Source organism: Globicephala melas, chromosome 4 (genome assembly GCF_963455315.2).
Source record: "Globicephala melas chromosome 4, mGloMel1.2, whole genome shotgun sequence".
NCBI lineage: Eukaryota > Metazoa > Chordata > Mammalia > Artiodactyla > Delphinidae > Globicephala > Globicephala melas.
In genome coordinates, this window is record NC_083317.1 from 134868484 (window position 1) to 134891791 (window position 23308).

At 40.0% G+C, this 23308-nt stretch overlaps 1 protein-coding gene across 1 annotated transcript in view; it reads right to left on the minus strand.

The window, feature by feature from the left end:
• Positions 1-23308, minus strand: part of LOC138842646 (collagen alpha-4(VI) chain-like) — a 64763-nt gene that overhangs the window by 15697 nt on the left and 25758 nt on the right. The window contains exons 9-12 of the mRNA XM_070045381.1: positions 22649-22711; positions 20711-20746; positions 19537-19573; positions 15967-16472 (exon numbers count right to left, since the gene is read on the minus strand). Of these exons, the coding sequence (XP_069901482.1) occupies positions 15967-16472; positions 19537-19573; positions 20711-20746; positions 22649-22711 (642 nt within the window). The remainder of the gene's footprint in view (positions 1-15966; positions 16473-19536; positions 19574-20710; positions 20747-22648; positions 22712-23308) is intronic.

The window sequence follows — 23308 nt, forward strand, 5'->3', positions numbered from 1 at the left end:
TTGCAAGGTTTCCACCTCAATGAAATTAGGAAAGTTTTCAGATGATTTCTCTCAGGAGTTGAGGTGTGGTTTGCAAAGAGCTGGATATCTAAGCTTAGTCATGGCCATCTCGTTGTCCACTCTATCAAAGCATGTAGGACAGCGCCTCCCTGAGGGTCAGCCCCACCTCCTGCATTGCTGTGGCCAGGGCCAAGCCGACCTGGACCCTCCTCTGGTAGCAAGGTGCTCAAGATATGCAGATGTCGTGCCCACCCTTGGAAATAGAGAACGGGCAGGGTCTACTCTGGAAAAGAACATTCTGTAACATACACTCCTTACAGATCACTCATGCTTCCTGTTTAGGATTGCGGCACATCCCAAACATGGTCCCTCACCTGAGCCTCCTTGATGGAAAAACACGTGTGGGGAAAGATATATAAAGAGTGGAACTTTCACTTATGCTAATGTAACACAAAACAAACATGGGAACGTTCCTAATCCTTCCATGCCAAAAGCCATCTAAATTTAGGTTTTTTTCTGACTTAGAAATTCAAATCAACAAAGACTGATGAAATGACTACTAGGTAAAATTCTTAAGCCATTTGGAGACGCAAAAATGACACAGCCACACCTTCAAAGAGCTTAAAAACCTAAGTGGAAGGATAGACAAATAATGTTCAAGAAAGAAAGAGACCAGTAATATATTTGGGGAACACAGGAAGAGGAGATTCATTTCAAAAGGAATGAATAAAAGCAACCTGATGAAGATAATGGCATCTGGCACTTTTGAGAGAATGAGTAGGATCCTTACCTGGCAAAGAAGCAGGGGAAAGCATTACGGTGTGGAGGAACAGCAAGATAAATGCCCAGAGGTAGGCAGTGGTTATTTATGAATTCTTCTCAACACCCCTACCCGCCAGACACTTGAGAAAACGCATCTGAAACCCTGGAACTCCCTGACAGAGGGAGGAGGCTGACAAGAACAGTGAGTGGAGAGTTGCCAACATCCAACATTCAGATCCACTTCACATGGTCATAGACCAAACAAAATGGACCTAACAAATCGCTGAGGATTAGAGAGAACAATGTTAGCATGGGTATGACACATTAAGAGCTTTACTGGAAATCACATGAGGCAATCTGGAAGGCTTCTGAAACCAGGATCCATAGCAGTGCTCCAGGAGACTGGAGAAGACTGGAGTAACACAGGAACATCGACTTAACTCCAAGAGTTGTGGGGAGACGCTAAGCTGGTGTACATTATTTTTAAACCACAGGAAGCATGGCTGAGGTGTGTTATCTAAAGAAGAATTGATGAGAATTTTAAAGGTAATATGAAAGACTTCAAATAAATTCAAACATACCCTCAAGTTTGTACAAAGAATTGGTTCACACGAAAAATTCTATGCAGCACTAATAGACTAGGTGTCGGGAACTCGGGTCCTAGTCCTTGGCCTGCCAGAATTGGCTGTGTGGCCTTGGACAAGCCTCTGGCCTATTTCCTCAACAACAGAGTTTAGGGTAGGAGTCAATGCTGCTGAGCTTTCTTCCTATTTCAACACAGCCTGGTCCCCCGTTACTGTCCTCTGTATTTGCCTCGTGTTCAGGACACTATGTTGACTTTTCTACTCAGCTCAGCTCTTCAATCTGCTGTTCGGCTGGTTGGAAAACAACCTAATTCAACTGAATTGAAATAGCTACAAAACTGGCATCTACTTTTTAACATCTTTATTGGAGTATAATTGCTTTACATTATTGTGTTAGTTTCTGCTATATAACAAAGTGAATCAGATATACGGATACATATATCCCCATATCTCCTCCCTCTTGTGTCTCCCTCCACTCTCCATATCCCACCCCTCTATGTGGTCACAGAGCACCAAGCTGATCTCCCTGTGTTATGCAGCTGCTTCCCACTGGCTATTATTTTACATTTGGTAATGTATACATGTCCATGCAACTCTCACTTTGCCCCAGCTTACCCTTCCCCCTCCGCATGTCCTCAAGTCCATTCTCTACGTTTGTGTCTTTATTCCTATCCTGTGCCTAGGTTCTTCAGAACCACTATTTCTAATTTTTTGATTATATATATATATATATATATATATTAGCATACGGTATTTGTTTTTCTGACTTACTTCACTCTGTATGACAGTCTCTAGGTCCATCCACCTCACTACAAATAACTCAATTTTGTTTCTTTTTATGCCTGAGTAATATTCCATTGTATATATGTGCCACATCTTCTTTATCCATTCATCTGTCGTTGGACACTTAGGTTGCTTCCATGTCCTGGCTATTGTAAATAGAGCTGCAGTGAACATTGTGGTACATGACTCTTTTTGAATTATGGTTTTCTCAGGGTATATGCCCAGTAGTGGGATTGCTGGGTCATATGGTAGTTCTATTTCCAGTTTTTTAAGGAACTTCCATACTGTTCTACATAGTGGCTGTATCAATTTACATTCCCACCAACAGTGCAAGAGGGTTCCCTTTTCCCCTCACTCTCTCCAGCATTTACTGTTTGTAGATTTTTTGATGATGGCTATTCTGACTGGTGTGAGGTGATACCTCATTGTAGTTTTGACTTGCATTTCTCTAATAATTAGTCATGTTGAGCATCCTTTCATATGTTTGTTGACAATCTGCATATCTTCTTTGGAGAAATGTCTATTTAGGTCTTCTGCCCATTTTTGGATTGTGTTGTTTGTTTATTTGATATTGAGCTGCATGAGCTCCATGTATAAATTGGAGATTAATCCTTTGTCAGTTGCTTCATTTGCAAATATTTTCTCCCATTCTGAGGGTTGTCTTTTTTTGTCTGGTTTATGGTTTCCTTTGTTATGCAAAAGCTTTTAAGTTTCACTAGGTCCCATTTGTATATTTTTGTTTTTATTTACATTCCCCTAGAAGGTGGGTACAAAACGACCTTGCTGTGATTTATGTCATAGAGTGTTCTGCCTATGTTTTCCTCTTAGAGTTTGATAGTGTTTGGCCTTATATTTAGGTCTTTAATTCACTTTGAGCTTATTTTTGTGTATGGTGTTAAGGAGTGTTCTACTTTCATTCTTTTACATGCAGCTGTCCAGTTTTCCCAGCACCACTTATGAAGAGGCTGTCTTTTCTCCACTGTATGTTCTTGCCACCTTTATCAAAGATAAGGTGACCATATGTGTGTGGGTTTATCTCTGAGCTTTCTATCCTGTTCCATCGATATATATTTCTGTTTTTATACCAGTACTATACTGTCTTGATTACTGTAGCTTTGTAGTATAGTCTGAAGTCTGAGAGCCTGATTCTTCCACCTCCATTTTTCATTCTCAAGATTGCTTTGGTTATTTGGGGTCTTTTGTGATTCCATACAAATTGTGCAATATTTTGTTCTAGTTCTGTGAAAAATGCCATTGGTAGTTGGATAGGGATTGCACTGAATTTGTAGAGTGCTTTGGGTAGTATAGTCATTTTCACAATGTTGATTTTTCCAGTCCAAGAACATGGTATATCTCTCCCTCTGTTTGTATCATCTTTAATTTCTTTCATTATGGTCTTATAGTTTTCTGCCCACAGGTGTTTTGTCTACTTAGGTAGGTTTATTCCTAGGTATTTTATTCTTTTTGTTGCAATGGTAAATGGGAGTGTTTCCTTAATTTCTCTTTCGGATTGTTCATCATCAGTGTATGGGAATTCAAGAGATTTCTGTGCATTAATTTTGTATCCTGCTACTTTACCAAATACATTGATTACCTCTAGTAGTTTTCTGGTAGCATCTTTAGGAATCTCTATATATAGTATCATGTCATCTGCCAAGAGAAACAGTTTTACTTCTTCTTTTCTGATTTGGATTCCTTTTTCTTCTCTGATTGATGTGGTTAAAACTTCCAAAACTATGTTGAATAATAGTCGTGAGAGTGGGCAAACTTGTCTTCTTCCTCATCTTAGTGGAAATGTTTTTCAGTTTTTCACCACTGAGAATCACATTGGCTTTGGGATTGTCATATATGGCCTTTATTATGTTGAGGTAATTACCTCTATGCCTATTTTCTGGAGAGTTTTTATCATAAAGGGTGTTGAATTTTGTCAAAAGCTTTTTCTGCATTTATTGAGATTATCATATGGTTTTTAACCTTCAATTTGTTAATATGGTGTATCACATTGATTGTTTTGCCTATATTAAAGAATACTTGCATCCCTGCCATAAACCCCACTTGATCGTGGTGCATGATCCTTTTACTGTGCTGTTGGATTCTGTTTGCTAGTATTTTGTTGAGGATTTTTGCATCTATGTTCATCAGTGATATTGACCTGTAGTTTTCTTTTTTTGTGACGTCTTTGTCTGGTTTTGGTATCAGGGTGATGGTGGCCTCATAGAATGAGATTGGGAGTGTTCTTCCCTCTGCTGTATTTTGGGAGAGTTTGAGAAGGATAGGTGTTAGATCTTCTGTAATTGTTTGGTAGAATTCACCTGTGAAGCCATCTGGTCCTGGGCTTTTGTTGGTTGGAAGATTTTTAATCACAATTTCAATTTCAGTGCTTGTGATTGGTCTGTTCATGTTTTCTCTTTCTTCCTGGTTCAGTCTTGGAGGGTTGTGCTTTTCTAAGAATTTTTCCATTTCTTCCAGGTTGTCCATTTTATTGGCATATAGTTGCTTGTAGTAATCTCTCATGATCCTTTGTATTTCTACAGTGTCAGTTGTTACTTCTCCTTTTTCATTTCTAATTCTGTTGAGTTGAGTCTTCTCCCTTTTTTTCTTGATGAGTCTGGCTAACAGTTTATCAATTTTGTTTATCTTCTCAAAGAACCAGTTTTTAGTTCTATTGATCTTTGCTATCACTTGCTTCATTTCTTTCTTATGTATTTCTGATCTGATCTTTATGATATCTTTACTTCTGCTAACTTTGGGATTTTTTTATCCTTCTTTCTCTAATTGCTAAAGTTCGGTTGTTTATTTCAGATTTTTCTTGTTTCTTGAGGTAGCATTGTATTGAGATAAACTTCCATCTTAGAACTGCTTTTGCTGCATCCCCTAGGTTTTGCGTCATTGTGTTTTCATTGTCCTTAGTCTCTAGGTATTTTTTGATATCCTCTCTGATTTCTTAAGTGATCTCTTGGCTATTTAGTAGCGTATTGTTTAGCCTCCATGTGTTCGTATTTTTTACAGTTTTTTTTTCCTGTAATTGATATCTAGTCTCATAACACGGTAGTCAGAAAAGATACTTGATACAAATTCAATTTTCTTAAATTTACCAAGGCTTGATTTGTGACCCAAGATATGATCTATCCTGGAGAATGTTCCATGAGTACTTGAGAAGAAAGTGTATTTTGTTGTTTTTGGATGGAATGTCCTATAAATATCAATTAAATACATCTTGTTTAATGTATCATTTAAAGCCTGTGTTTCCCGTCTTTTTTTCATTTTGGATGATCTGTCCATTGGTGTAAGTGGGGTGTTAAAGTCCCTTACTATTATTGTGTTACCGTCAATTTCCACTTTTATGGCTACTAGCATTTGCCTTATGTATTGAGGTGCTCCTATGTTGGGTGCATAAATATTTGCAACTGTTAGATCTTCTTCTTGGATTGATCCCTTGATCACTATGTAGTGTTCTTCTTTGTCTCATGTAATAGTCTTTGTTTTAAAGTGTATTTTATCTGATATGAGAATTGCTACTCCAGCTTTCTTTTGGTTTCCATTTGCATGGAATATCTTTTTCCATCCTCTCACTTTTCAGTCTGTATGTGTCCCTAGGTCTAAATTGGGTCTCTTGTAGACAGCATATATACAGGTCTTGATTTGGTATCCATTCAATGTCTTTTTTTAAAAGAAAACTTTTTTTTTTAATGATGACTTATTTTTTTTGCGGTACGCAGGCCTCTCACTGTTGTGGCATCTCCCATTGCGGAGCACAGGCTCTGGACGCGCAAGCTCAGCAGCCATGGCTCATGGGTCCAGCCGCTCCGCAGCATGTGGGATCTTCCTGGACCAGGGCACGAACCCGTGTCCCCTGCATTGGCAGGTGGACTCTCAACCACTGTGCCACCAGGGAAGCCCAGTCTATGTCTTTTGGTTGGATCATTTAATCCATTTACTTTTAAGGTAGTTATCGATATGTATGCTCCTATTACCATTTTCTTAATTGTTTTGGATTTGTTATTGTAGGTCTTTTCCTTCTCTTGTGTTTCCTGCCTAGGAAGTTCCTTTAGCATTTGTTGTAAAGCTGGTTTGGTGGTGCTGAATTCTCTTAGTTTTGCTTGTATGTAAAGGTTTTAAAATCTGTGTTGAATCTGAATGAGATCCTTCCTGGGTAGAGTAATCTTGGTTGTAGGTTTTTCCCTTTCATCACTTTAAATATGTCCTGCCACTCCCTTCTGCCTTGCAGAGTTTCTGCTGAAATATCAGGTTTAACCTTATGGGGATTCCCTTGTATTATGTTATTTGTTGTTTTTCCGTTGATGCTTTTAATATATTTTCTTTGTATTTAATTTTTGATAGTTTGTTTAATATGTGTCTTGGCGTGTTTCTCCTTGGATTTATACTGTTTGGGACTCTCTGTGCTCCTGGATTTTATTGACTATTTCCTTTCCCATATTAGGGAAGTTTTCCACTATAATCTCTTCAAATATTTTCTCAGTCCCTTTCTTTTTCTCTTCTTCTTTTGGGACTCCTATAGTTTCCATGTTGGTGCATTTATTGTTGTTCCAGAGGTCTCTGAGACTGTCCTCAATTCTTTTCATTCTTTTTTCTTTATTCTGTTCTGAGGAAATGTTTTCCACTCTTTTATCTTCCAGGTCACTTATCTGTTCTTCTGGCTCAGTTATTCTGCTATTGATTCCTTCTAGAGAAATTTTAATTTCATTTATTGTGTCATTCATCATTGTTTGTTTGCTCTTTAGTTCTTCTAGGTCGTTGTTAAAAGTTTCTTGTATTTTCTCCATTCTATTTACAAGATTTTGGATCATCTCTACTATCATTACTCTGACCTCTTTTTCAGGCTGACTGCCTATTGCCTCTTCATTTGTTTGGTCTTGTGGGTTTTTACCTTGTTCCTTCATGTTCTGCATATTTCTCTGTCTTCTCATTTTGCTCAACTTACTGTGTTTGGGGTCTCCTTTTCGCAGGCTGCAGGTTCATAGTTCCAGTTGTTTTTGGTGATTGCCTCCAGTAGGTAAGGTTGTTGCAGTGGGTTGTGTAGTCTTCCTGGTGGAGGGGACTGGTGCCTGTGTTCTGGTGTATGAGGCTGGATTTTGTCTTTCTGGTGGGCAGGACCATATCTGGTGGTGTGTTTTGGGGTGTCTGTGACCTTATTATTATTTTAGGCAGCCTCTATGCTAATGCGTGGGTTTGTGTTCATGTCTTGCTAGTTGTTTGGCATGGGGTGTCCAACAGTGGAGCCTGGTGGTTGTTGAGTAGAGCTGGGTCTTATTGTTGAGCCACAGATATCTGGGAGAGCTCTCACTAATTTATATTACTTGGGGCTTCGAGGTCTCTGGTGGTCCAATGTTCTGAACTCAGCTCTCCCACCTCAGAGGCTCAGGCCTGACAGCCGGCTGGAGCACCAAGACCCTGTGAGCCACACAGCTCAGAAGAAAAGGGAGAGAAAAAGAAAGAAATAAAGAAAGTAAAATAAAATGAAATAATGTTATAAAAATAAAAATAATTTTTAATTATTAAAAGTAAAAAAATAAAAGAAGAGGAAAAAAAAGGAAGAGAGCAACCAAACCAATAAACAAATCCACCGATGATAACAAGTGCTAAAAATTAAAGTAAGATAAACATAAAAATCAGAACTTGTCAATCACATACAGCAAACCCCAAGTCTATAGTGCTCCCAAAGTCCACTGCTTCAATTTTGGGATGATTAATTGTCTCTTCAGGTACTCCACAGAGGCAGGGTACATCAAGTTGATTGTGGAGATTTAATCCACTGCTCCTGAGGCTGCAGTAGAAATTTCCCTTTCTCTTCTTTGTTTGCACAGCTCCTGGGGTTCAGCTTTGGATTTGGCCCCGCCTCTGTGTGTAGGTCATCCTGTGGCATCTGTTCTTTGCCCAGACAGGAGGGAGTTAAAGGAACAGCTGATTAGGGGGCTCTGGCTCACTGAGGCCGCGGGGAGGGAGGGGTATGGAAGGTGGGGTTAGCCTCTAGCTGCAGAGGCTAGCATGATGTTGCAACTGCCTGAGGTGTACCATGTGTTCTCCTGGGGAAGTTGTCCCTGGATCATGGGACCCTGGCAGTGACGGGCTGCACAGTCTCCCAGCAGGGGAGGTGTGGATAGTGACTTGTGCTCGCACACAGGATTCTTGGTGGAGGCAGCAGCAGCCGTAGCGTTTCATGCCCGTCTCTGGTGTCTGTGCTGGTAGTCGCGGCTCTTACCCGTCTCTGGGGCTCATTTAGATGGTGCTTTAAAACCCCTCTCCTCACGCTCCCTGAAACAATGGTCTCTTGCCTCTTCGGCAGCTCCAGACTTTTTCCCGGACTCCCTCCTGGCTAGCTGTGGTGCACTAGCCCCCTTCAGGCTGTGTTCACGCAGCCAACCCCAGTCCTCTCCCTAGGATCTGACCGCTGAAGCCAGAGTCTCAGCTCCCAGCCCCCGCCCGCCCCAGCAGGTGAGCAGACAAGCCTCTCAGGCTGGTGAGTGCTGGTCGGCACCGATCCTCTGTGAGGGAATCTCTCCGCTTTGCCCTCCGCACCGCTGTTGCTGTGCTGTCCTCTGTGGCTCCGAAGCTTCCCCCCTCTGCCACCCGCAGTCTCCGCCCGCGAAGGGGCTTCCTAGTGTGTGGAAACTTTTCCTCCTTCACAGCTCCCTCCCACTGATGCAGGTCCCGTCCCTATTGTTTTGTCTCTGTTTTTTCTTTTTTCTTTTGTCCTACCCAGGTACGTGGGGGAGTTTCTTGCCTTTTGGGAAGTCTCAGGTCTTCTGCCAGCATTCAGTAGGTGTTCTGTAGGAGTTGTTCCACATGTAGAAGTATTTTTGATGTAATTGTGGGGAGGAAGGTGATCTCCATGTCTTACTCCACCGCCATCTTGAAAGTCCTCTCTTGCATCTTTTTTTAAACTCTTCTGAGGAAGAATACTTTTATGATAATGCTTAAATTTTTTACCACTCTTGCAAAAATAAAACTGTGAGAACCAGTATACAAAGACACAATGGAAGTCCATGGGGAACTGTGATTCAGTTTAAACTTATCTGTACCGAGCTGTTATTAATTAACATTTCATTACTTTGACTTTGGACTTGCCAGCACAGTCCTAGTCACTGATAAAGTTGCCAAAATGATTCTGGAGAAGGCTTTAGTTGAGAGTTCATGTGGTAAGGGACCCCAGCATGAGAAGAATAAGCTGGCTCTATGATCCCTACTGCACCAGAGAAGGAAATCTCACAGAGTACCTGAAACACAAGCCAAGTGATCTGCTTGAGGCTCAAAGCTTTATTATAGTTTGAATGAGCATTTTTCATGATTCCCTCAACCAACTTTGCTTCTGAATATCCAGTTGTGCTCTGATGAGACTAGTTGGGCACTAAGGACAAGAGTGTATGGGGAAGGGGCGGGAGAGGATACAGCACAGGGATTTGCATGAACATCCTCTTTTGTTTAATAGAAAGGTATGTTCTCAAAGGATACAGACAACACTCAAACCACAGCCCCCAATATTAAAGAACGCCCTGTGGGCCCTGAGCTGAAGAAGCCCACAGGGTTCAAGTCAATGCTTGACTGCTTCTGGGCTGAGCTGCCAGAGGCCAGGGAACAATGCTCATTCCTAGGACTGCACTGAGGAGGCTCTTGGCTCAGGCAAATGGGGGAGAGGGGAAGGAGGCAAGTGCTGAGAAGGAGGATTTGCCTTGGACCGAGGAAGGGCTGACTGGACCCTAAAGAGGGAGAGTTAGATACCATCTGGTGTCCAGTTTCGGCTCCTGCCAGGTGGCATGGCCCCATCAGGAACTCCATGAAGCTGCTGACTCTTCCTGGACTCCCCAGTGAACACTGGGGGTCGACATTGAAGGGACCAGGGAACCAGACACACGGGAGTGCTGATTCAGGACTGTGTCATTTATAACAAGTCACTTCACCTCAGAGCTTCCCTCACTTTCTCTGGGAAATGTATTATTGTTGTTAACTTGTAGGATTAGTATGAGGATCAGCCCCAAATTCCTCAGACTTTAACATTCATGGAAACCTTCTGGGGATCTTATTAAAAATGCAGAGCCTGATAGATTAGATCAGGGAGAAAGCTTCAGATTTGGCATTTCTCACAAACCTGGGTGAGGCTGATATGCTGCTGGTCCCAGGACCACATTTTGAGGAGTGAGAGGTGAAGATGACAAGGCATGAAAAGGACATAGCATGGTGGCAGGAACTTCATAGGCGCTGTAAATAAATGGAAGCTTTCTGATTTAATATACAGTTACTGGGAAAATGCACATTCCTGATGACCTTGAGGAGATGGCAATAACCATGGCCTGCATCGCGTATACACAGAAAGTGTCAGACGTCCCTGTGGACACTACTTCCTACAGCTCTCACAGCAAACCTGTGAGTTTATCCCCATTTTACAGGTGACTAAATTGAGGCACCAGTGCCAAATGACATGTCCAGATTACACAATGGACAAAGCCAGAGTTTGAAGTCTCATTGCCTAATTCCTTCCCTCAGCTACTAATCCTCACTCCAGGGTGGTAACAATCTAATCGAAAACAGCAGCCCACAAGGCCTCAGCAGCGAGTCATCCATGGCCTCTGAAAGGGGTGTCTGGACAACCCAACACTTCCTTCAAAAAAAAAAATGAATGTCCTCCTGCAACTTTTCTGAATTCTAAAATTATGCCAAATTTTTAAAAATTACTCCTCCCCAAGTCCCTTTGGCCTTCCTCTTAATATTTTCATCTGCTAAAGCTAATTGTTTTTTTCTGCATGATAGCCAGTATTCCATTCTTGGGATTTTTTTTTTTTTAAGAGCAGTACATGGAAATAGAAATAGGGCCAGTTCATAAATCTCTCTCATAGTGTTCTTGTATAGATAAAATTAATTAATACGTGGAAAAAGCTTAGAACTTCTCAACTATCTTCTTTTCCTGTTTTTGACTTTGAATTAAAATCTCATTGTGAATGGGGATTCCAGACCTTGAGCAAGTTATTTAACTTCTCTGGGTCTCAGTTTCATCATCTGAAAAATGGGCCCATAATAATAATTATCTGTTTGAGTTGTTGTAAGGATTAAATGAATCAATAATTGGGAAGATCTCAGAATAGCACCTGGATCAATAAATGTGAGCTATTTTCCTAGCTGTTGTTTCAAAGGAAAAAGTGCTAGATTTTTTATAAAGAAAAATGAAATTCAAAATGAGGCAAACAAATTGCATTTTCCCTGTAATCTTCCACTTTTTGACTTTAAAAAAGAGGGGCACATTAAGTCTTATGTTTTGAGACATAAGGCAATTAGACAGTTCTTAATGGGATTAGGCAAGAATCGTCCAAATGCTATAATATTGCTTTATTTAGGACTGAGGTTGATTCAATGGATGGTTTAAGAAATCTTTCCAATATGCCCCATAACTTCCAAGCATGTTTAAATGGACGAGAAATTAGGCATCTCTTTATACAATCATTTCAAATTGAACAACCATCATTTTTCTAGAAGTATGGGGGTGTTGTTCTGAAAAATAAAATAACATAGAGGTGAAAGACAAAAGCCCCACAGGTTGTCAAAGGGAGCCCTCAAGCGGATAATTCAGAAAGAAAATTACAGGACATTCCCACTCTCCTAACTGGATTCCACTAAGGATAAAGCACAAAGTAGGGAAGGTTATGAGATGCAATACGCCCAGTTGTGAAGAAATGAGGATTTGTTGAAAGTCTCTGAGGATGGGGTGGTCATTTTTATGGTTTCTCTCCTTGCCAATGTCACCAGAACTGAGGTCATTCATTACATCTGAGCTGGCAAGTACCATATAACAACTTTCTAAATTGTTAAATTGAAGGAACAGACTCATCCCCCAGCATCCTGGGGCAAGAATATGTATAAGAAATTAAGAGAAGAGTAGACAGAAAGGACAGAACTGAGATGCAAGTACCTTTAAGCTGGCAGTTTCTTCTCACACACTATGTCATTCTTTCACTCGCACCTAAAGCAGCTGAGAGGGCCAGAACATCTTGACAAAGGACCATCCAGATGCTGTCTACCCAGGATCCCCTCTCAGAGAGCAGCACTGATGAACAATGGGGTGGGGTTAATCGTAATTGTACCCTGAGTATCACTCTCCAAATGTTAGGGAAATGCCTTTTAAAAAGTAGATAATTACACCTGGATAGGAGCCTTAAATAACATCAAGTTGTGACACTCTCTCCATTTTAGAGCTGAGCAAAATGAAACTCAGAAAGACAAAGAGACTTTTTCTACAGCACCTTGTTATTGAGGAAAGAGCCAAAGACAAAAGTTCCATCTCTAATTTAAACTGTTATGTATTTGAAACAAAAGCAAAAATAAACAAATGGGACTACATTAAACTAAAAAGGTTTGCACAGTGAAGGAAAGAAACCATCAACAAAAAGAAAAGGCAGCCTACTGAATGGGAGAAGATATTTGCAAACCGTATATCCAGTAAGTATAGAAAGAACTCATACAACTCAACATCAAAAAGCAAACAAACAACCCAATTACAAAATGGGCAGAGGAGCTGAATATTTTTCCAAAGACATACAGATGACATTGTATACATGAAAAGATGCTCAACATCACTAACCGTCAAGGAAATCAAAACCACAATGAGATATGACCTCATACCTCATATAACCTCATATAACCTTTGATGATAGACATCCTGAGACATACTCAGAATGTCTATCATCAAAAAGAGAACAAATAGATATGGGAACATATGTATATGTATAACTGATTCACTTTGTTATAAAGCAGAAACTAACACACCATTGTAAAGCAATTATACTCCAATAAAGATGTAAAAAAAAAAAACCCACAACATTGTAAATCAACTACCCTTGAAAATATTTTTTAAATGCAAAACATTTTTTAAATTAATTTCATTGTGTGTGTGTACCACAGGTTCAATATATAAATTATGTCAAATTGTTTTTCAAAATAAAGAATTTTTGATATTTAAAAAAAAAGAGAGAGAACAAATAACAAGTGTTTGTGAGAATGTGGAGAAAAGGGAACCCTCATGCACTGTTGGTGGGAGTGTAAATTGGTGCAGCCACTGTGGAAAACTGTATAGCAGTTCCTCAAAAATTATAGAACTACCATATAATCCAGCAATTTCACTTCTGGGTATTTACCCAAAGAAAGCAAAACACAGATTCAAAAAGATATATGCACACTTATGTTCATGGCAGGATTATTTACAACAGCTACAAAATGGAAGCAACCTAAGTGTCCTTCAATAGATCAATGGATAAAGAAGATTATATATATATATATATATATATATATACACACACACATAAATATATACATATATAGAGATGTGTATACACACACACACAATGGAATATTACTTAGCCACAAAGAGAATGAAGTCTTGCCATTTGTGACAACATGGGTGGACCTAAAGGGTATTATGCTAAGTGAAATAAGTCAGAATGGAGAAAGAAAACTACCATATGATTTCACTCATGTGTGGAATCTAAGAAACAAAAAAAAATGAACAAACATAAAACAGAAACAGACTCATAGATAAAGAGAACAAACTGGTGGTTGCCAGAGGGAGGAGGGTGGGTGGATGAGAGAAATAGGTGAGGGAGGTTAAGAGGTACAAAATTGCGGACTTCCCTTGTGGTGCAGTGGTTAAGGATCCGCCAGCCAATACAGGGTACATGGGTTCGAGGCGTGGTCCGGGAAGATCCCACATGCTGCAGAGCAACTAAGTTCCTGCGCCACAACTACTGAGCCTGTGCTCTAGAGCCTGCAAGCCACAACTACTGAAGCCCGCACGCCTAGAGCCCATGCTCCACAACAAGAGAAGCCACTGCAATGAGAAGCCCGTGCACCACAACGAAGAGTAGCCCCCGCTCACCACTACTAGAGAAAGTCCATGCACAGCAAAGAAGACCCAATGCAGCCAAAAATAAATAAATAAAATAAATAAATTTATAAAAATAGAGGTACAAAATTCCTGTTACAAAATATGAGTCACAGCTATAAAATGTACAGTGTGGGGAATATAGTCAATAACTATGTAATATCTTTGTACAGTGACATAGCATAACTAGACTTATTATGGTGACCATTTTGTATGTATAAAAATATCAAATCACTATGTTGTACACACCTGAAACTAATAAAATATTATAAGTCAATTATACTTCAATAAAAATAAAAAAAATAAAATGTGACTTGTTTCACCCTGCCTTTACTAATCCACTGAGAGTTGCCACCATCCCCCAACCCGTCCCTGTCCAGACACCCTGGGAGGCAAGAGGGATTAACAGGGAACAAGGGGCTCACCCTCTGCATCTTAACTTTATTTCTGAAAACTCAAGATATTTTGTCCATCCTTCCCAACAGTTCGCAAGCTGTCATGATCTTACCTATTGATCTTAGAAGCATATTCACAGCTGTGTCAACAAAATCTCTTACCTAACACTCGCACTACACACCCAACCTTCAGAGAAAATTAAATGGTCTAACACAGCTGAATTCCTTAGCTCTTAGGTTGAACCATATGACACTTCCGTTTTCGCAGATCAGAAACGGTTGAATATTGGCAATGGAATGTAGCTCAGTCTGATATTCATCAGCATCCTGAAATCACTTAAAAAGGAAATCGCCTTTCATTCTGATAAATCATCCCATATGTTCCATGAGAATGTGTTACATGGGTTTCAGTTAGAAAAGTAAAGTCTAGAGAATAAATCAATAAATACATTGTGGTACACATAGAAAACAAACTTATGGTTACCAAAGGGAAAAGGAGAGAGGGATAAATTAGGAGTTTGGGATTAACAGATACATACTGCTATATATAAAATAGGTAACCAACAAAGATCTACTGTATAACACAGGGAACTATATTCAATATCTTGTAATAACCTATAATGGAAAAGAATCTGAAAAAGAGTATATATATATATATATATATATATATATATATATGAATCACTGTGCTGTATACCTGAAACTAACACAAAATTGTAAATCAACTATACTTCAATTTTAAAAAATAAAAATAAATTATGGTATATACACACACTAGAATACTTCAGAAAAGCAGTTAAAAAATTTACTCATATAAACAACATGGATGAACAAAAGAACAGACATTGAGTGAAAGAAGCCAGATATAAAGAGTACATTCTGTAGGATTCACATTGCACCAAGGCTCAGAACAGGTGACAGAAGCCGGAAAGGTCATACTAGAAAACTTATAGAATGCCAAAAGTATTCAATATCTCGAACCATGTCTAGGTCACAGCACTTTAAACATATACAAAAATCCATCTAGCTGTATCCTTAAAATCAGTGCCTCTTACCCACTTTGTATATGGATGTGGATTTTATACCCCAAATAAAAAAGAGGAGAGAAAATTACAGTCTGTGGACCCCCATGATACAGGTTAGCCTAGAGTGGTTAAGCACAGGCTGTGAAGGCAGATAAAATCGGTCTGCCCCCAACAGATATTTGATCTTTGATGATATACTTAACCTCTCTCTAAGCCTCAGTATTCTTATCTCTGAAATGGAAATCACAATGACATTTACCTTATACAGTTTGGGGGATAATTCAATAAGACAGTGTTTAAAAGGCACATGGCACAGAGGCTCAAGGATGGCCAGTAGGTACCAGCAGTAGCACTGGTAGCAGAGTCTGTAATGAGACATCCCCCCAACCCCGCACCTGCCCCCTCCCACGCATATACTTCAGTTTCTGGAGAATTCTTCCCCTGACCAGCTCTCACTCCTCATGTGCTCCTTGGTGGAGGAGCAGGAACTAGGCACTAACCCCCAGAACCCGGCGCAGCAGCGGTCCCCCACTTACCAGTAGGGCGTCTGGGAGGTTGTGGTCCTCTGTGAAGGTGATGACCGCAGAGGTGATGTCCAGCGCACTGAGCTCTGGCGTGGCTGTGCTGATGGAACCTGCATCCTGGATCCAGCCCGCCTGGAAGAACACGGCCACCTTCCTCAGGAGGCGGCCCGCGCGCACGCGCTTGAATACATGTCTCACCACAAACCTCATGGAGTCCCCAAGGTTCCTGCTGCTAAAGGACCCTGCCAGGGCGAGTCCCCTGACCTCCTGCAGGAGCACGGGCCTCCCCTTATGGTCGGAGAAGCGAACCACGTAATCTGTTTTGCTGTCGTAGGAGACGATGGCCACCCGGGCACCCGTGGGGCAGTTACTCCCACTGATTTCCGTCTTCATCAACAGAGATAGTAAAATGCCTCTCATCCTCTCGAAATCCAACTGGGAGACGTCATTTGACACTTCCAAGGCGAAGACCACCTCGGTCGGTAACACTGGGCATTCGGAAACACCTAGACACGTGGATACACAGATTTAGGATTGCCTGTAATGTCTGTAAACGGATGAAGGTTGGAGTGAATAAGAAGAAATGTTATTTACCTGAACAGGCTAGAAGGGAAACGATTTTGGAGAGAAAAGACGTTGTTAGTTGACATAGGCGAAGCCACGTTTGCCAGCTTCAGTATGAAAACCATCTCCTCTGAGAAATTCAAGCCTCTCCGAGTTCTGCCTGAGTGTGGCAGAGAGACCTCATCTTGCTCCCCAATATCTGCTCTCCCTTTTTTCCATGGTAACAGAAACCCAGTCTCTGGCTGGGTATATGGCTGCCTGGAACAAAGGGTACATTTCCCAGTGGGGTGGCATCTTACTAAGCTCTGGATAACAGAATTAGAACCATGGGAGGTACAACCTTGAAAAAGTATCCTCCTTTCCTTTACCTGCTGGCTGAAGCTTGATAGACATCTTGGACCATGAGGTGATTTCGGAAACAGCATCCCCACCCCAGTGGCAGTGCAGGAAAATATAAAGAGGCTGCATCCCTGGGCACCCATCCCTAGGCACCATGGCGCTCCATCATCCCGGGACTGGCTACCTCCAGGCTGATTTGAGGACTATGTTGGTGTTCCTGCGTTTGAGCACTGAGTCACACTGTACTGAACTTAAATCTAATACACTTAGCTACTCAGAAACTATATATACACACACATATGCATACACACATATCTTAAATTCTATATAATAAAATATAGTAATATTAGTAATTATTAATATTAATTATTGTATTGTTGGTTATTAATATATTGTTTATTAATGTTAGTAATAATATTAATTGTATATTGCATATATTATGTATAAGCGTGTATACACAAGCAATATATTTTCATGGAAAATACTAGAAAACAATATATTAAAATTACCCTTAATTTATCATATATATGTGTATATATGTATATCTATCACTTGTTTTATTTCATTTTATAAGACTTGGAGCTTAGGCTATGCTCTATTCTGAATCCTTTTTCACTTTATGGTATTCCTTCCATCAATAAATTTAGAGCAGTATCATCTGGTCTCCTATGATGTCTCATGATTTCTTCTGTCAACATCCCTTTGTGATGAGAATACTTGAACTTCTATCTGTTCATTTCTGTCCAATTACAGCTCCAAATAGGTCTACAATTATGGCTTTTGATATGCATTGTCCAATGGCTCTTCAGAAAAATTGTGCCAATTGACATACCTACATTTCTCAACTCTGGATAGGGATTTTTTTCCTCATCTTAAAAAAATTTCCAATTTGAAACAAAAAAAAATCTTATTTTAATTTGTATTCTTTGACTTCTTGTAAGGTCAAACATTTTTACAGGTTTATTGTATTTTTTTCTTTTCTGAATCCTCCATTCATGTTTTTGGCCCGTTTTCAATCTAAAAGAGTTTTTTACACTTAGGTTTAGCAAATATGAAATATCTGTGTTTGTAGATGAAAATGATTGAGTAGCAGTGATTTTATATATTTCAACATGATAGAGTAAAGAAGTTAGGGCCTTTCCCTGGGTTCACTGCTTATATTGCATATATTTTCCCCATTTTTCTGTTTGTTTTTGACTTTACAGTGCTCCTGAATGTAAAAGAGTTTTAACCTTTAACTCTGAAACTTTTCCTTTGTGGTCAAGGTGATGGTATTATTCTTTATGATTTTTAGGAAAAAAAATTCCAGAATCTCCCTGAACAGCAACTGGATGGGAATGGACAGAATATGGGAGAGTCAGCATAATAGGGGTGGGATGATTGTGGAGAAAACCCAAACTAAGCAATTTGCCAAGTCAATGTTCACTGCCTATTGCCAGTAGGTGGAGAAATGTATATATTATAGGATGCAAATATCCTGGAGTACATTGAAGACAAAGAATTACAATCTGGGAATGTGACAAAGCATTACTTAAGATTTGATGATTCACAGTTCCATTTTTAAAACACAAATGTTAATTTAAAAAGACCCATTTCTTACTGAAGGCTCACTGTTGATCCCTCTTGTTTAAATGGATGAAATAAAAGAACAGAGCTTCTCTTTGCCTGTTTTGTGATAAGAAGCACCAAGATGTGCAGGTGTGCAATTATCATTGCATTGCATGAGGTGCCAATTGTAGAGGAATTTTTCTTCACTGGTGAGATGGCATGCCTTTCATCCACTTCATTACTTTTAATTTAATTTTATTTTACTGAAGTACGGTTGATTTATAATATCATATTAGTTTCACGTGTACAGCAAACTGATTAGTTATACACATATATGTATTATATATTCTTTTACAGATTTTTTTCCCTTATAGGTTATTACAAAATATTGAGTATAGTTCCCTGTGCTATACAGTAGGTCCTTGTTGGTTATCTATTTTATGTATAGTAGTGTGTATATGTTAATCCCAAACTCCTAATTTGTTCCTCCCCCCTTTCCCCTTTGGTAACCATAAGTTTGTCTTCTATGTCTGTGGGTCTATTTCTATTTTGTAAATGAGTTCATTTGTAACTTTTTTTAGATTCCACATACAAGTGATATCATATGAGATTTGTCTTTCTCTATCTGACTTACTTAGTATGATAATCTCTAGGTCCATCCATGTTGCTTCAAATGGCATTATTTCATTTTTTTTTAATGGCTGACTAGTATCCCATTGTGTATATGTACCACATCTTTGTCCATTCATCTGTCGATGGACACTTAGTTTGCTTCCAGGTCTTGGCTATTGTAAATAGTGCTGCAATGAACATTGTGGTGCATGTATCTTTTTAAATTATGGTTTTCTCCAGATGTATGCCCAGGAGAGGGATTGCAGGATTGTATGGTAGCTCTGTTTTTAGTTTTTTGAGGAACCTCCATACTGTTCTCCATATCATCCACTTCACTTCTGAGACCACGTTGGGGAAGATTACTTATCCAAGTGGGGACTGAGCCGTATATGTTAAATTATAAGAGCTTCCCATGATGGACCATGGCACCTCCCAACCCCAGGTGACTTATGTTCTCAGTGCATGATCCATTCCCACTTCACACCCCTGGCTCCTTTCTAGCCTTTCCCAACAACTTATGGCAATTTTCGCGACCAAAATTGATGATTTCACAAGGCTGTTAGAAAGGTGGTGAAAGAAAGGAAAGAGTACTTAATTTGAAGCATATTCCTCCTCACCGTCATGACTTAGAAATGTCGTATGGATGTTATCCCAGCCTATCTGAAGCTTTTTAATCCACAACAGAAAACCCCAAAGTTGTTACAACAGATGGAACTTTCCAGAAGTTATATTTCTGGATCCAGTGGATATTTTTAAACTATTTTATATACAGTATACTGCCCATACTATTAGAGATAGATAGATAAGGGGAGCCCTTCTTTTTTTAAAAAAATCTGCCTCACAAAGGAATGGAATCAAATCTGATTTTGAAGAAGTTTAATTCCAGGAATGTCAACACAGAAGGAAGAAAAATGCCTAAAATTCTTGGATCTCTACCTTAGCGATTTCTGTAACATTTCTTTAGAATGACAGGCAAGATATTCTACCCTCAACACCTCCCCTAGAATTGTTTCATTCCTTTGATCCCTTCCTCTCTGTTCTGTTCTCCCCTTGACCCCATCACTTCCTGCTCCTCAGTTGCCCCACGTCCTTCCCTCCCCTCCCCTCAATAGTATTTTTGTACTCGGGTGACGAAAAATCATCATAAGACTGAGATCATTTTCAGGTGTGCCATAAGACACAGTGGCCTGTATTATACTATGTTTTGGCTTATGAATACTTTACAAGCAATTTTTGAACATTACAAAAAGCCTTTCCCCCCCACCCCCACTGGGGTAGTAACCTCGAAGTCTTTCCTTTCATGCCAACTGGTATTTCTCAAAAATATCCAGATTTAAAATATTATTCTACTCTTGAAAATATTTAAAATATTGTTTAAATATTTAAAATATTATTCTACTCCTTTTATTTGATTTGGTTACAACCTACCAGAGTAAAGTCTATAAACTTAAAGTACTAAGAGAACTTACAAGAGGAGAAACTAAAGAATCTTTACAGATTTCTATTTTGTGAAAGTGGAAAGTTTTGTGTTTTAAAATTTACAATTAAAATCTTCACACCAGCAGAAACAACAAATTCTGTAACTATTTCAGATATTGGAATAATCAGATAGAAAATATAAAATAACTACATTTTGTATGTCTGAAGAAATAAAAGATATCCTTGAAAATATTAAAAAAAAATCTTCACCTACCATCATATCTATCACACCTTTGGGGCCCTTGATGCCCTGGAAAGAATAGAAATGGGTTTCAAATGCAAGATTCTGGAAGTCCAACACATTATTCTGAAGAGTTGGCAAGAGAGTTTGAGAAAGCTCACCACGCTACAGAGACCTCCTTCTGCCTTGCTCCTGGGCCTGAAGTTCTGTCTGACTCCTTAAGGAAGGAGGTCAGAGTGTCTAGGAGATGTATCCCAGACCCCAGAGTCCAGGGTGCCCAGGGAGATGCTACAGAAAGACTCTTAGGAGACCAGGTTATTTTGAGACTAAGCCACAGATTTTTTTTGTTTTTTGTTTTTTGGGTTTTTTTGGGTTTTTTTAATTAATTTATTTTTTTATTTTATTTTTGGCTGTATTGGGTCTTCGTTGCTGCACACAGGCTTTCTCTAGTTGCAGCGAGCGGGAGATAATCTTCATTGCACTGCGCAGGCTTCTCATTGCGGTGGCTTCTCTTGTTGCGGAGCACAGACTCTAGGTGCATGGACTTCAGTAGTTGTGGCTTGCAGGCTCTAGAGCGCAAGCTCAGTAGTTGTGGCACATGGGCTTAGTTGCTCTGCGGCATGTGGGATCTTCCTGGACCAGGACTCAAACCAGTGTCCCCTGCATTGGCAGGCGAATTCTTCTTATTTTTTTTATGGTTGTGTGTGAACTTTTTTTAAAAATTTATTTATCTTATTTATTTTTTATTTTTGGCTGCATTGGGTCTTCATTGCTGCACACAGGCTTTCTCTAGTTGCAACGAGAGGGGGCTACTCTTCGCTGTGGTGCCGGGGTTTCTCATTGTGGTGGCTTCTCTTGTTGTGGAGCACAGACTCTAGGTGCACAGGCTTCAGTAGTTGTGGCTCGTGAGCTCTAGAGTGCAGGCTCAGTAGTTGTGGCACACGGGCTTAGTTGCTCCACAGCATGTGAGATCTTCCTGGACCAGGGCTCGAATCCATGTACCCTGAATTGGCAGGCGGATTCTCAACCACTGCGCCACCAGGGAAGCCCCAATCCACAGTTTAGGATCAAATTCAGGAAAAGGCCATTCAAGATCCCAGGACCACTTATAGGCAGTTCTAAAGTGGACCCCTGTCCTCCCCTACCTCTTCTCCTCAGGCCACCCACCACCACCCTATCTATTCCCTAGCATTACACAAGTCTTCCCTGGAGCCCTTCACAACAGATCCGCCTGACTCCAGCCACTCTGGGAGTCTGGAGATCTTTGTGCTTATTTGTACTCTACGAGGTAGTCATTTGTGACTTCCTGCAGCTCACTATAATCTCCTCAGCCTTTGTTTCTTTATCTGTAAAATGGGCATGGTGGTCCTTCTTCTTTTAAGATTCTTGTGCACCTCTCCAGAAACCCTAAACTGCAGTGAAACTACCTGGTTCAACCCGCAGCCAACTCACTGTACCTTCCTTCACGGATGATGGCCTTGTCTCTTAGGACAGGCATAGGGCAAAACGACAACCACCTCTAGTCTTTCCTTTCATACCAAATGACCTTCCAGGGAATTTTACAAATATCTGTGGGCTTGCAACATTGTCAGTGAGGATAAGATTATATAAATGTCATATTTTGTTAGGATTTCTTTCTGGTTTTTGCATAAATGTTGCCGCTCATCTTGTTTACACTGATAAACGCACTCTCCAGTGAGCTTTGTGTATTGTTTTATGTACTTAGACAGATCCATGAATCTCCAGCCACTCCACATCTTTCCCATGTTCAAGTCAAAATATCTATATTTAATAAATACTATACTGTGTAAGAACTTGAAGCTAATGCCCTCTAAAGTAAATTTGGCACATTCCCTATTTAGCTCCTCCTGTGCATTTTAAATGTTTATTTCTTCTTAGAGATGTCTCATCAAATCCTTATTCAATTTTACACAAAGGTTGAAAATAAAAGAAAGGAGAAATCCATGTTACCACTGGTCCTGGAGGGCCTGGGTCACCTGGAGTTCCAACGAATCCAGGAAGTCCAGCATTACCCTAAAAATGACCAAACCAAAGGGATAAGCTTCCCCCTTGAACATGACTTGATTAAAACCAATAGACCCACCTTGAGATTCCAAGTTGTCATTATATCTGAGTCTAATGAGTCTGCTATGGACCAGTTAGTTTACGAACCGTCTTCAGCAGAGTGAGACATGGAGACTGGGTGGTGGGGGGGATGGGGAGGTCTTTGTGGGAACCATCTAAGTCCCCCCCATACATACCTAACCCCAGCCAACATGTGTAAATTCACACAAACACTTCCAAACAGAGCCTTAAAGTATGTCTCGATATTCAGCTGAGGCTCCAGGTCATATAATTAAATGAATGCAGGAAATGTGTATTGAAGGCCAGGCATCAGGAGAAAGGAAAAGTTCCTATTATCTTCTGGTCTTCAGTGTCTCAGAAAAGGTCTATGCTGACCATGGACTCACTGCTTATCTGACAGGGATTTGAACTGCCACAGCATTATCTGCGTATAATTGATGCTTTATCTTTTTTAATTTTAAAACAAGAGAGAGAAGTTTAGCTGAGCAGGGTAATATTAGCCAGTAGCAAGCCAAGTTAGGCATAGTTCAAATTTTCCTTTATGTC